The sequence below is a fragment of the Lepidochelys kempii genome, chromosome 10 (assembly GCF_965140285.1).
Source record: "Lepidochelys kempii isolate rLepKem1 chromosome 10, rLepKem1.hap1, whole genome shotgun sequence".
Lineage (NCBI taxonomy): Eukaryota > Metazoa > Chordata > Testudines > Cheloniidae > Lepidochelys > Lepidochelys kempii.
In genome coordinates this window covers 66,330,277-66,343,101 of record NC_136389.1, presented here as the reverse complement: position 1 = coordinate 66,343,101, position 12,825 = coordinate 66,330,277, and the positions used below count along the sequence as shown (strand labels likewise).

Sequence of the window (12,825 nt, the reverse complement as noted above, 5' to 3'; positions counted from 1 at the left end):
GCGCAGATATCCATTCACCTTTTTGGTACTGGGAACATCGCTAAGGGTGAAATGGATGCCTCTACAACATATCTGAGTTTCTTGCTCAGCTCAGTCTGTAATGAGTCTATTGTTCTGCCCAAATGCCTAGGAGCTTTGTGTTTTGAGGAGTGATGTCTCAAGTCCGTCCTGCACTCTTGGATCTACGCTTATGTTTGGACTGACTATATAAATTGGTGTCCCCTTTATGGGGGAGGCAGGGAAAATGGTGCTGGCTTTATTGTCTGTGGGTGGGGCAGTCTGCACAGGAGCTGGAATTATCTGCATCAGGTCTATGGTGCCAAGGTAATCAGTGCTGGACTGCTGACATTAAAGGGATTGGTGCTGAGGTTACTGACACCAACTTCTTGGGCATTGGTGACTTTGTGGACGTTAAGGTGGTCAGCATTGACGGTGCTGACTCTGCTCACGTAATCATCACCTTCTTTCCACTGCCTGATTCTGGAGTATGAAGAGAGCTTGAGGGATTACTGGTCAATACTCATTTATCTGGCATTGCTCTAGTCATAACTATCACCTTTGGATCTTAAGTGATCCACATGGATCACTAAATATATGTAGTCTGAGCCTAACATACCTGAACGTGTGGGTACTGGCACAGAAGAACTTGCACACAAAGCACTTATCCAGGATATGGCTCCCTCCTAGACCGGAGAAGCATTGGTTGTGCCCATCCTTTATAGGGATCAGTCCACTGCAGGATGGGCAGGATTTGAACTCAGAGTTTGGACTGCCATGCAGTGTGGTGGTTGGCACAAAGCGCCTCACCTCACTATATCAAGGTGGGGGGGGCGAGGATATAGGGGGGCAGGAGGAAGTTTGGCAACCCTCTTGCAATCTATTTTCTTATTTTTAGAATGGTCCTTATACGTGAACTGTGAAGAGAAGATATCACCAGGGATCCTAGTTTTCTGTGATTAAAAAAACTGAAATTCTCTGATTAAAAAAAACATATAAAGATCCTTATTTTTCCGTGATTAAAATGAAATGCTGAACTTGAATTTCCCTAGCCATTATATATAGCTATCAGTTGAACACAACGTTTTATTGATATATTTACAATTTTAAACAAGTTCAAAGCCTGCCAGTGCCAATCATAATAATAAAATAAAATTAATAAAATAACGCAGTCACAGTGAAGCTTCTTTACTGTTGTTGATGTTCATGCTATTTCAGCCTCGTTTTCATTTCTTTTCATTCAGTTTATGTTTAGTGCTTTCCATGTGTTCTACAATTGCCTGCCTTCAAATGTAAGCTACAGCCTTACTGCATACAGTACAAAACAGCACATTACCATCAACTTGAAATTTGTCCTTGCCAAACTCAGTGACAGTCTTTAGAGGTGATTTTTTAAATTTTCAGCATCTTTTCATAACTTTAATTACTCACTTCTAGAGGCTGAAGTGAAATTTGAGATGCATTAAAACACGAACCCCTATACACCATTGAGTAACCTCTATACACTGGAAACAGTTGATTGGAGTATGTTTAGCTATGTACATTTAAAGCACATTCAAAAATCAGCCACAAGAGGAGGAGGTTGCGCACACTGAATAAGTAACACTGGTACTTTCACTAAAATTTAGTTAATAGTTAAGGTTAAGATTTGGTCACAGAGGTCGCGGATGTCACAGAATCCATGACTTCAGCCTGCAGCTGTTAGGAGCTACAGGGTCCCTTGCCACCCGTGGGGGCAGGGAGCTGCGGGGTACATAAGAACGGCCAGACTGGGTCAGACCAAAGGTCCATCTAGCCCCAGAGGGAATGAACAGAACAGATAATCATCAAGCAATCCATCCCGTCACCCATTCCCAGCTTCTGGCAAACAGAGGCTAGGGACACCATCCCTGTCCATCCTGGCTAATAGCCATTGATGGACCTATCCTCCATGAACTTATCTAGTTCTTTTTTAAACCCTGTTATAGTTTTGGCTTTCACAACACCCTCTGGCAAGGAGTTCCACAGGTTGACTGTGCGTTGTGTCAAAAATACTTCCTTTTGTTTGTTTTAAATCTGCTGCCTATTAATTTCACCCCTAGTTCTTGTGTTATGAGAAGGAGTAAATAACACTTCCTTATTTACTTTCTCCACACCAGCCATGATTTTATAAGCCTCGATCATATCTCCCTTTAGCTGTCTCTTTTCCAAGCTGAAAAGTCCCAATCTTATTAATCTCCCCTCATATGGCAGCTGTTCCATACCCCTAATAATTTTTGTTGCCCTTTTCTGAACCTTTTCTAATTCCCATATATCTTTTTTAAGATGGGGCGACCACATTGCATGCAGTATTCAAGATGTAGGCATATCGTGGATTTATATAGAGGCAATATATGATATTTTCTGTCTTATTATCTACTCCTTTCTTAATGAGTCCCAACATTCTGTTCACTTTTTTGAGCTGCTGCACATTGAGTGGATGTTTTCAGAGAACTATCCACAATGACTAAGATCTCTTTCTTGAGTGGTAACGGCTAATTTAGACACCATCATTTTATACATATAGTTGGGATTATGTTTTCCAATGTGTATTACTTTGCATTTATCAACATTGAATTTCATCTGCCATTTTATTGCCCAGTCACCCAGTTTTGAGAGATCCTTTTGTAGCTCTTCGCAGTCTGCTTGGGACTTAACTATCTTGAGCAGTTTTGTATCATCTGCAAATTTTGCCACCTCACTGTTTACCCCTTTTCCCAGATCATTTATGAATATGTTGAATAGGACTGGTCCCAGTACAGACCCTGGGGGACACAACTATTTACCTCTCTCCATTCTGAAAACTGACCGTTTATTCCTACCCTTTGTTTCCTAGCTTTTAACCAGTTACAAATCCATAAAAGCACCTTCCCTGTTATCTCATGACAGCTTACCTTGCTTAAGAGCCTTTGGTGAGAGAACTTTTCAAAGGCTTTCTGAAACATCTAAGTACACTATATCCACTGGATCCCCCTTGTCCACATGCTTGTTGACCCCCTCAAAGTATTTTAGTAGATTGGCGAGGCATGATTTCCCTTTACAAAAAACATATTGACTCTTCCCCAACAAATTATGTTCATCTATATGTCTGACAGTTTTGTTCTTTGCTATAGTTTCAACCAGTTTGCCTGGTACTGAAGTCAGGCTTACTGGCCTGCAATTTCTGGGATCAACTCTGGAGCCCTTTTTAAAAATTGGCATCACATTAGCTATCCTCCAGTCATTTGGTATAGAAGCTAATTTAAATGATAGGTTACAGACTACAGTTAGTAGCTCTGCAATTTCACATTTGAGTTCCTTCAGAATACCATCTGGTCCTGGTGACTTATTACTATTTAGTTTATCAATTTGTTCCAAAATCTCCTCTAATGACACCTCAATCTGGGACAGTTCCTCAGATTTGTCACCTAAAAAGAATGGCTCAGGTTTGGGAATCTCCCTCACATCTTCAGCCATGAAGACCGATGCAAAGAATTCACTTAGTTTCTCTGCAATGACCTTATTGTCCTTGAGTGCTCCTTTAGCATTTCGATCGTCCAGTGGCCCCATTGGTTGTTTAGCAGGCTTCCTGCTTCTGATGTAATTAAATTTTTTTTTTGCTATTACTTTTTGAGTCTTTGGCTAGCTGTTGTTCAAATTCTTTCTTGGCCTTCCTAATTATATTTTTACAATTCATTTGCCAGATTTTATGCTCCTTTCTATTTTCCTTACTAGGATTTAACTTCCACTTTTTAAAGGATGCTTTTCTGCCTCTCAATGCTTCTTTTACTTAGCTGTTAAGCTTAGTTGTTTAGCTACTTTTTTGGTTCTCTTACTTACTTTTTTAATTTGGGGTATACATTCAAGTTTAGCCTCTATTTTGGTGTCTTTAAAAAGTTTCCATGCAGCTTGCAAGGATTTCACTTTTTCCCCTCGGAGCTCCAAGCCACCATGGGCACCAGGGTATCCCGCAGCTCCTGGCCACCATAAGCGCTGGGGTACCCCGCAGTTCCCGGCCGCTGTGGGAACCCCCAGACCTCCCAGCCGCTGCTGATGGCAGGAGAACCCCATAGCCCTCAGCCACTGAACAAAACCCCCCAGGCCTCCACGGGCATTGGGGGAACCCCTTGAGCTCCTGACTGCCTGGCTGCCACAAGTGGGGTAAGCCCGACCACTGCGAGCCCCCAGATCCGTGGGTGGCAGGGGTACCACGCAGCTTGCAGCCCCTGCAGGCAGCAGGGGACCCCCAGATGCTGCAGGCAGCTCCAAGCCCCTTGTGCAGCTGCCCCGCTTCAGGCGGTGTGAGGACCCCCAGATCCAGATTTTGTCAGGAATATTTTTAGTAAAAGTCACAGGTCACGGGTTCCCTAAATATTTTCTTTTTGCCTGTGACCTGTCCGTGACTTTTACTAAAAATATCAGTGACAAAATCTTAGCCTTATTAATAGTTAACGTGTTTTTATTTTTTAAAAAAATACAAAAACTAAAAGATTCTCTGTAAAAAGGCAAATTCCATATTTTTCTGCATTTTTCTATGGCAAAAGGATTTCTAGGATCTCTGATCATCAACAAATAGCTTGAAAAAGAACTGGTTCAGGGTCTCTGAAGAGAGTAGTGGGTTGGACACTCATTGTGTTCCATCTCACTGCCATGGGAGGCAACTACCTCAGCCTTTATGCCCTGGTATGGGAGCTTAAGGAGCCCTGGACACTGCTATTAAAAAAAATTCACTCTTGTGCTCATGAGGTGCATTCACACCTACATTGTGATCCATGCACTGACACATGCTTGAAGAATTTTTTTTTTAAACCTAGGAAATAAAACACAAATCTACATTACAAGAAGAAAAGGAGTACTTCTGGCACCTTAGAGACTAACCAATTTATCTGCTCAAATAAACTGGTTAGTCTCTAAGGTGCCACAAGTACTCCTTTTCTTTTTTGCGAATACAGACCAACATGGCTGCTACTCTGAAACCTACATTACAAGATTACTATGGTGAAATTATAGAATTAACGTTACTATTTTCCATATTCTTTAATTCTTTAAATTGTCAACTTGTGACATAGCTACGCACAATTTAACGAATAGTAAGGGTAAAAAAAGAATAAAAAACCTCACATACCAGGAAGTTTAAGTTTCCTGCAGCAAGAATTGCAGTGGTGCTTAGCTCTGAAATTTTTGATTGCATCTTCTCCTAAATTGGCTGGACCAAACACCATATCATATGACCTTTAAAATAAAGCACACAAGCATGGTATGTATTTGTCCAAGTCAAACATTAAATACAGGTTAATATTTTTTATAACAAAACACATTAATCTTACCTTTTTTCTCCAGCTTTTATCACAGAGGGATCTGTCAAATTTTCACCCACACCTTTACACAAAATATAAGAGTTAAAATGGATACAGTATACGAATAGATTAACACTGTAAACCAGAATCCCTTAATAGTAAGGATTTCCAAATTTATCACCAAGAACGTAAATCAAGATAGAAAGTCAAAATTTATGGGACGATATTCACTCCTGTACAGATGGCTCCCACCTAAGCTCTATGCACCACTTAAATTCCATTCAAGCCCTATTTTGAAAGCTTAAGTGGTTCCTGAACAGCATGCAAGGTGAATTTTGTCCAGAGAGAATAAGATTCCTACATCTTAGCTATGAGTGTTTCCATGTCTGATGAACACTTGAGGATAAATTGAGACACTACAGATATGGACTGAAAATGCCAACACATAAATGTTAGTATTTTTATTGTATACACCCTAAGAACATAAATAAGAATTCAACTTTTTTCCTAAGTGTTTCCTACAGCATTGTATTGGCATGTCAGCTAAGCCCACTGCTCATTCAAGTAAAGTAGACCAAAATTATTATGTAATGCTATAAACACTATTCACAATAATTCATAGAATCATAGAATATCAGGGTTGGAAGGGACCTCAGGAGGTCATCTAGTCCAACCCCCTGCTCAAAGCAGGACCAATCCCTAACTAAATCGTTCCAGCCAGGGCTTTGTCAAGCCTGGCCTTAAAAATATCTAAGGAAGGAGATTCCATCACCTCCCTAGGTAACGCATTCCAGTGTTTCACCACCCTCCTAGTGAAAAAGTTTTTCCTAAGATCCAACCTAAACCTCCCCCACTGCAACTTGAGACCATTACTCTTTGTTCTGCTACCACTGAGAACAGTCTAGATCCATCCTCTTTGGAACCCCGTTTCAGGTAGTTGAAAACAGCTATCAAATCCCTCCTCATTCTTCTCTTCCACAGACTAAACAATACCAGTTCCCTCAGCCTCTCCTCATAAGTCATGTGTTCCAGTCCCCTAATTCATTAAGGTGCCACTGTAAAGAAAATTTAAACCTACCTTACCCCTAATCCCAATTTCAAAATAAGTATATTACCTTGCAGGTCAAGTACCAGCAACTCCCCTCTTGTATATTCATAAGTCCAGTGGCTGAATGCTAGCATGACCTCTTCTAGCATGTTAGTTGGAATTATTTCATCACCATTGTTGTTATTGTATTTTCTAAATTCTCCAGTCATGCACTCCTCAACTGCAAACCACTGTCCAGCTGAGTGGCAATATAATAGGAAAACTTCCAGGAACCTTATAAAGAATATATTTCATAAATATTACCAAAATGAATAAGATAAGACAATTATGCAGTTGCTGAGTGATAAATATTTTGGTTTGACAAACTTAATTTTTAAATCTGGCTAGGTTATAAAATATGAGTTAAGCCTAGTCCTTGTTAAGTACCAACAGGAAATATTCTTCCCCAAGGCGGTGGCTGAAGGTTTGCATGTTGACACTTCTTAAATAGCGTTTTTGCAAAATGTACTGAATCCCAGGACGCACTTTTTTCGAATGGTAATCTGCATAAAAATATACTTCACTAGTAGAAAGTGTGCAGTGTCATGAATAATTTAACACATTTACCTTGGAGAATATGGAATGGATTTAGGCTTCATTTGATTGAAAGCAAACGTGAGTTTCTGTGCTGCCCTCTGCTGTTGAATTTCCTACAATTAAAAATCCATACTTCAGTACTGCATTAAATAATGTAGGGGAAAATTTGGGGAATAAAATAGCAGCAAGAAGGTTAATGTCAATCCTTTTACTCCCTATCAGAAGTTGCGTACAACTACACAACTGTTTTAATTCCGTCTGTATCAAGAGATTGAACTATTTGACACAAAATAAAAATCTATTGAACAAGAAATGTTTAAATTGGCCTTTGGTTTGTGTTAGGGTGACCAGATAGCAAGTATAAAAAAATTGGGATGGGGGTGGGAGGTAATAGGTTTCTATATAAGAAAAAGCCCCCCAAATTGGGACTGATCCTTTAGAATCGGGACATCTGATCACCCTAGATTGTGTAGAACATTAGAAGCATCAGAACTTTGTTGTATTCTAGTTACTGAAAATTTATTTTTAATATTTTTGCCTGTCAATGTCTAATAATTGTCAAGAATAAAACTTACTCTCAAACAGAGGTGTAACACTGTGTCCTCTTTGTAAATGCTTGACCAAGTATTCACAACTTCAGGAAGAAAAGATTTGATGATATAAAGATGTCCTGATTTCAGAATATCATATTCTGACCAAGTGCATGCTACTTTAACAGCTCGACGTAATCCACCTCCCATCTCCTCTTTACTTAAAAATTCAATTTTAGCACAGAGTCCTAGCTGTGACCAGGAAGACATGCTGTTGTTCAAGATGCTGGGAGAACTTTCTTCAAGGCGATACACAGTGACTGGCTCACCTGTAACATCACAGTACAATAGTACATTTCTTTTCAGAGTTCATGACAAACAAGGCTGCAAATATATAAATATGCTTTAGACATGGATAAATCAAGATGTTAAATTTCTAATGCAACTGGGAGCTCGTAACAGATTGGGAGAATCCTCTCTAATCTCTTTCTTAAACCAGCAGGGGACCATGATGTTTTTGCTTCTCTCATTGGAAGTATTAATCACACAGTTTAAATCGAGCAAAGCATGCCTAGTTACCACAGTGATGGAAACCTTATGAAATAAGCATAACAAGGCAGAAAAAAGTGTCAGTTTGAAGAGCTTTTCCATACAATTTAGATCATGCTTTTCAGAGAAGTTTTATTACTCTGAAGACTACTGGAATTAAGTCATACAGTTTCCTTTAAGCCAACAAGCTGCATTAGTAAAGATGTGATGACATAATTGAAGTCTGCACTTTGGGAGTGTCTTGTGAGATACTGATACTAGACTTCTATTTATTGTCCTGTAATCTATTTTTGAGATGCTGCCAAAATGGTTGATCAAGTTTGGTCTGCCCATTCTGTATTAAAAATAATTGAGCAATTTTTTAAAGTTTGCCAGAGTTCTTAATGAACCAATATTAAATCCTCATTCTGACCTCCCTTCCACCTACTCCAGTAACAAAGATTAAGCTTCTTACCTCTTGGAGGCACAGGAGTGAATGGAATGCTTTGTGATAATCTCATTAAGTTATTTCTTTCCACAGCTGTAGAGAAAGGTTATAGAAATCATGAACTCTCAGACCTAATAAAAAGAAATGTGAATTTTTAAACTTAAACTATTAGTTTTATGATACTGACCTGAGTAGTAGTAAGTGGTGTCTATGATCGGCTTGAAAGGAGAAGCAATACCTACAAAAGTCAAGAAAAAGAGACGAGATACTGAATACTGCACAAGCATGTGCCTTAAAACCTCACACAGTACATGTAAAGAGTGCATTACTTCTACTTTTTGCTTCCTATGTTCTCAAAGTGAATACTGAGCTAAAAAAGAAAGTTGCTTTGCAAATCTCAGATATTACATTTAGTTCTTTTATTTTAGCTCTTTAAATAACTATTTAACACTCACTTTTACACCTTCAAAAATGCAAAAGAGCACACATTCCACAAGCAGAAAAAAAAAGAATTAGTTCTCTCGCTAATTGCTGCTTTCAAAATCCATAACTTACATTTTTTTTCTAGCACTCTAAAATAAGAGTCACATTCTGTTTGGTTTTCACCTTCATTCATTTCCATATCCTATCATCTTGTAATTCATTTCTGCTACCAAATGTTAAATGTATTCTCATATTAGAAAATGCAGTACATGTGTTGTGTATGTTGAAAATGTTCATCCGCTTGTTTGCATTAAGGCAAAAAAGCTTACCATTCAAGGCATCTTCTTCCGAAGGCCTGTAAAAGAGAGAAAGAGTGTGACACACAAAAGTATTGGATGTCACTTGTAAAATAGCCACTTTTTTTATTCTTTATGATTTTCATACAGCAGCCTGGAGTCACTTTGTGGAGCTTGCAGTATTGTTTTACTACTTTATTCTACTTTTCAAGGACAGTAGCAAGTTTCTTAATTATTAAAACACACACCCACACACACACCCCGATTAGGTATTTATATGTTGTCAAAGCATTACTATAAACTCTTCATGTATGACAGCATATCACCTTTTCATTACAAGAGCCAAATCCCACAGAGATATTGAATTGAAAACTACCTGTTCACAGTTTCTATTTCAATTATCAGATTATTAAACCTATGGCTTTATTAAACAGTTAACTAAATGGGATGAATTACTAATGAATATACTAACTGAGTAGTTTCAGGGAAGGATTCACAATAAAAGGTAGGTTAAGGATCCAGGAAGCTAAAAATATATAGTTAAAAACACATATTCAGTAACTAGTGCTAGCGTCAAATTAGACCATGTATGCAGTGTAGTTGTAGCCCTTTCAGTCCCAGGGTATTAGAGAGAGACAGAGATGTGACTCGAAAGCTTGCCTCTCTCACCAATAGAAGTTGGTCCGATAAAAGATGTTACCTCACCATCTGGTCTCTCTAAATTAGGCCATTTTATTTTGGTGCACATTCTACCCTCAGACGTACGTGTGGCTCCATTAACTTAAATGGAACTTGTCAATACGTTTCAATGAATAAAATTAGTCATTTATTAGGGAAAAATACCACAGGCCAGCTCTTTTATTTAACTTACATGAATAGCAGTCATTCAAATGAAACAAATCATGCTTGTAAACAGTTTAATGAAAACAATTTATTCGCTTTTTCACTTTATTGTGTTTAATTATTGCTCATTGAGTTCAACGTAGCTGTTCTCCAGTGGCATATAAAAAATTAAAAGGGCATTAATGCAAGACTATTGTAAGACTTGATCCACTGCAAAATAGTTGACTATTTGCAATATGGTGTTTCAGTTCTCCCTTTGATTTTTAAAATGCCTACCATTTTCTAGTTTTTAGAGATTACACTTCAGAGATTCATGCTCTCATATTTATTTTTTAAGTCAACTAGAATATTTCAGAGCCACTGCCATAGTAACTTAAATGTCAAAATTAAAAACCAAAGCCCTAAAGAAAGATAACAGTGCATCAGAAAATATTTGGACAATTCTACCACTACTGATTAGAAAACTTACTTACATTTGATTGCTACTTGAAGGTCTACCTTGTAACCAATCCTTTAAATCAAAAAGAAAAAAAGACAAGTATTTTTCCCCCAATACTGAAAGCAGAATGAGTTTACTTAACCTCTTTTTATAGTCTATGTTAAGATATGAAAATAAAGGTACTACTGGCAGTATTTCTCAGGATTGTATTGATAAAGTAGTTGAAGTGAAAGATTCAAATATAGTGGAAGGATATCATAACATACTGCAAGGATAATATATTAAGATATACAAGAACAAATAACTGATTAACACAATAGAAAAGGTGACTATATCCACCATGGTTATTTAGTGGATTATTTAAACCCTTTTACTTCTAAGTGAGAACATTCTTTATAAAAACAGTGAAGCAGCACAAGTTAATGCTTATCCTCACAGAACTGTACCAATAATCTTCACTAATCCTTATCCTTCCTCGCACTCAAAACAGGACCTCTGCTGTTTCCTCCTGAACTTACTGGAGAACACCCTAAACTGAGCATTACTCTTCCATGTAGCCCATCTATTTTTTTCCTCTCTGTACATCACCTTGTTTCAGCTTCATACTGATTTCCTTTAGACCTAACAGTCATATGTTCCCAGCATTCTCATGATGATTTCTGACCTGACTGTTGAGTATCAGTAGGGAATCTAGTTCTGCAGGGAGCATGTGTCAAGAGATTGGGGCAATGATGGATATAGTCAGATCTGGATTCCTTTTCTTTCGCTGTCTAGTAAAAGCCCTCTTTGAAATCCTGCAATGTATCTCTTACTGAACATAATCTCCTCAGAAGACAGACAGAACCCAGTTTTATAGAGGTACACTTTTTTTATTTTAACTAGGCAAGCAAGTTCACAGTGAATACCACTAATGGATGTCAACTGGTCTACATCTGAAGTAGGTATTAACCTGTATCTCAATAAAATGTTTTATTTTAGTTATAATTTTATAGAAATTATTTGAGAAATCTGATAAAACTGTCAACTGGAGTATACAAACCGTGAGCAATGCAGCCTTAGAGTCTACTTGCTGAGTATCTTCAGCTGATGCTCTTCTACTTTTGTTGTGAACTAGAAAAGAAATGAATTTACAATCTGACAAGAGAACCAGACAAGTATGTGTTTACCAAAATAGAGGATGTCTTAAATCTTTCCTAACAAAGTGAGCAACTGAGCCATTTAATCTAGCCCCCCAAAAAATAATTTAAACACTCACAAAATTTACTATGTGTAACTCGGCATGTCTTTTAAAGGACAAAAACAAAATGTTTTGAAACATATATGTAAAGTAAGTTTAAAAGGAAACACTCTCACCTTAAAATCTAGTCATTTGTAAATAGATGAATTATTAGTTTCAAGTAGTAACATCTATATCTCCCTGTAATTTTTGTCATTTTAAGGTTACATTTTCAATTTTTTTTTTTTTTTTTTTTTAATAAGAAACTTGATTCTCTCCTCAGTGTAACTATGTGAAAAAGTACATGAACGGGGAATCTGACTATCTTTGGAAAAAATAGTACAACTGACTAAACAAATGCACAAAGTTAAAAACTTTTAGAATATACAGAAGATTCTTCCCTACTCTCAGTTAAGAGTACTCTGGTGTTTCAGGTAACAGCAGGTTAAATATACATTCAGAGACAAGTTTGATTTTTATGTTGATGCACCCTTTGAAATAATGATTAAGTATTATGCATCATTTATAAAATTCAGAGATAAAATTGGACTACCAGAAAAATTAGCACACTTACATTGTTCTGAATGAACTGCCAAAGAGTTTTTGTGATATTCTGTAAATCCATCTTTAGAATTAACCTCGCTTAGGCTGCAATCAGCTTGAAGACCAGCCTGTATTATAAACACATACATTGTTATGAGTCATCATTCATGAAGTACTTTCCCCTTCCTGCAGCTTGGCAATTTGCTTAGTGTTCAGCATATAACTATTCTCTCTCTCGTACCATCTTTCAAATTTACAGCATGAATACATTTTAAGGGTACCTTTACAGCTTGCTAAAATCACACATGCTTTCTTGTTAATTCAGTACAAATTTTAAAGATAAACACTTATTTATAGCTATCTTGATTCTAATAATTTTAGAATAAGTAATAAAAACTAGATATATGTTTGAGGAGAAATAAAAAGAGCTACAGTAAACAAAGATAACTGAAAAATGTATTAAACATCTCACACCTTTAGAAACACTAAGTTCTGCTACTCATATCTGTACATATTTGGTAATATTATTAGACTATTCAAATATAATTTAATTATGGTACAATTTATAAGTTAATTAACATTGTATTTTTCAAATTCTAACTCTTAAAATCTGTAAAATTAAACCAAGTTAAATTTTGAAAGGA

General features: G+C 37.2%; 1 protein-coding gene across 5 annotated transcripts in view; it reads right to left on the bottom strand.

The window, feature by feature from the left end:
• Positions 1-12,825, bottom strand: part of TRPM7 (transient receptor potential cation channel subfamily M member 7) — a 122,802-nt gene that overhangs the window by 15,060 nt on the left and 94,917 nt on the right. For 4 of the 5 annotated variants that reach the window (XM_073304021.1, XM_073304025.1, XM_073304023.1 and 1 more), the window contains 11 exons: positions 12,213-12,309; positions 11,462-11,532; positions 10,457-10,494; positions 9,174-9,199; positions 8,609-8,659; positions 8,449-8,514; positions 7,491-7,774; positions 6,946-7,028; positions 6,407-6,612; positions 5,322-5,373; positions 5,120-5,226 (listed from right to left, as the gene is read on the bottom strand). In XM_073304021.1, coding sequence (XP_073160122.1) covers positions 5,120-5,226; positions 5,322-5,373; positions 6,407-6,612; positions 6,946-7,028; positions 7,491-7,774; positions 8,449-8,514; positions 8,609-8,659; positions 9,174-9,199; positions 10,457-10,494; positions 11,462-11,532; positions 12,213-12,309 — 1,081 coding nt within the window. Of the gene's footprint in view, positions 1-5,119; positions 5,227-5,321; positions 5,374-6,406; positions 6,613-6,945; positions 7,029-7,490; positions 7,775-8,448; positions 8,515-8,608; positions 8,660-9,173; positions 9,200-10,456; positions 10,495-11,461; positions 11,533-12,212; positions 12,310-12,825 lie in introns of those variants that run through there. The other variant, XM_073304026.1, reaches the window with a different exon arrangement.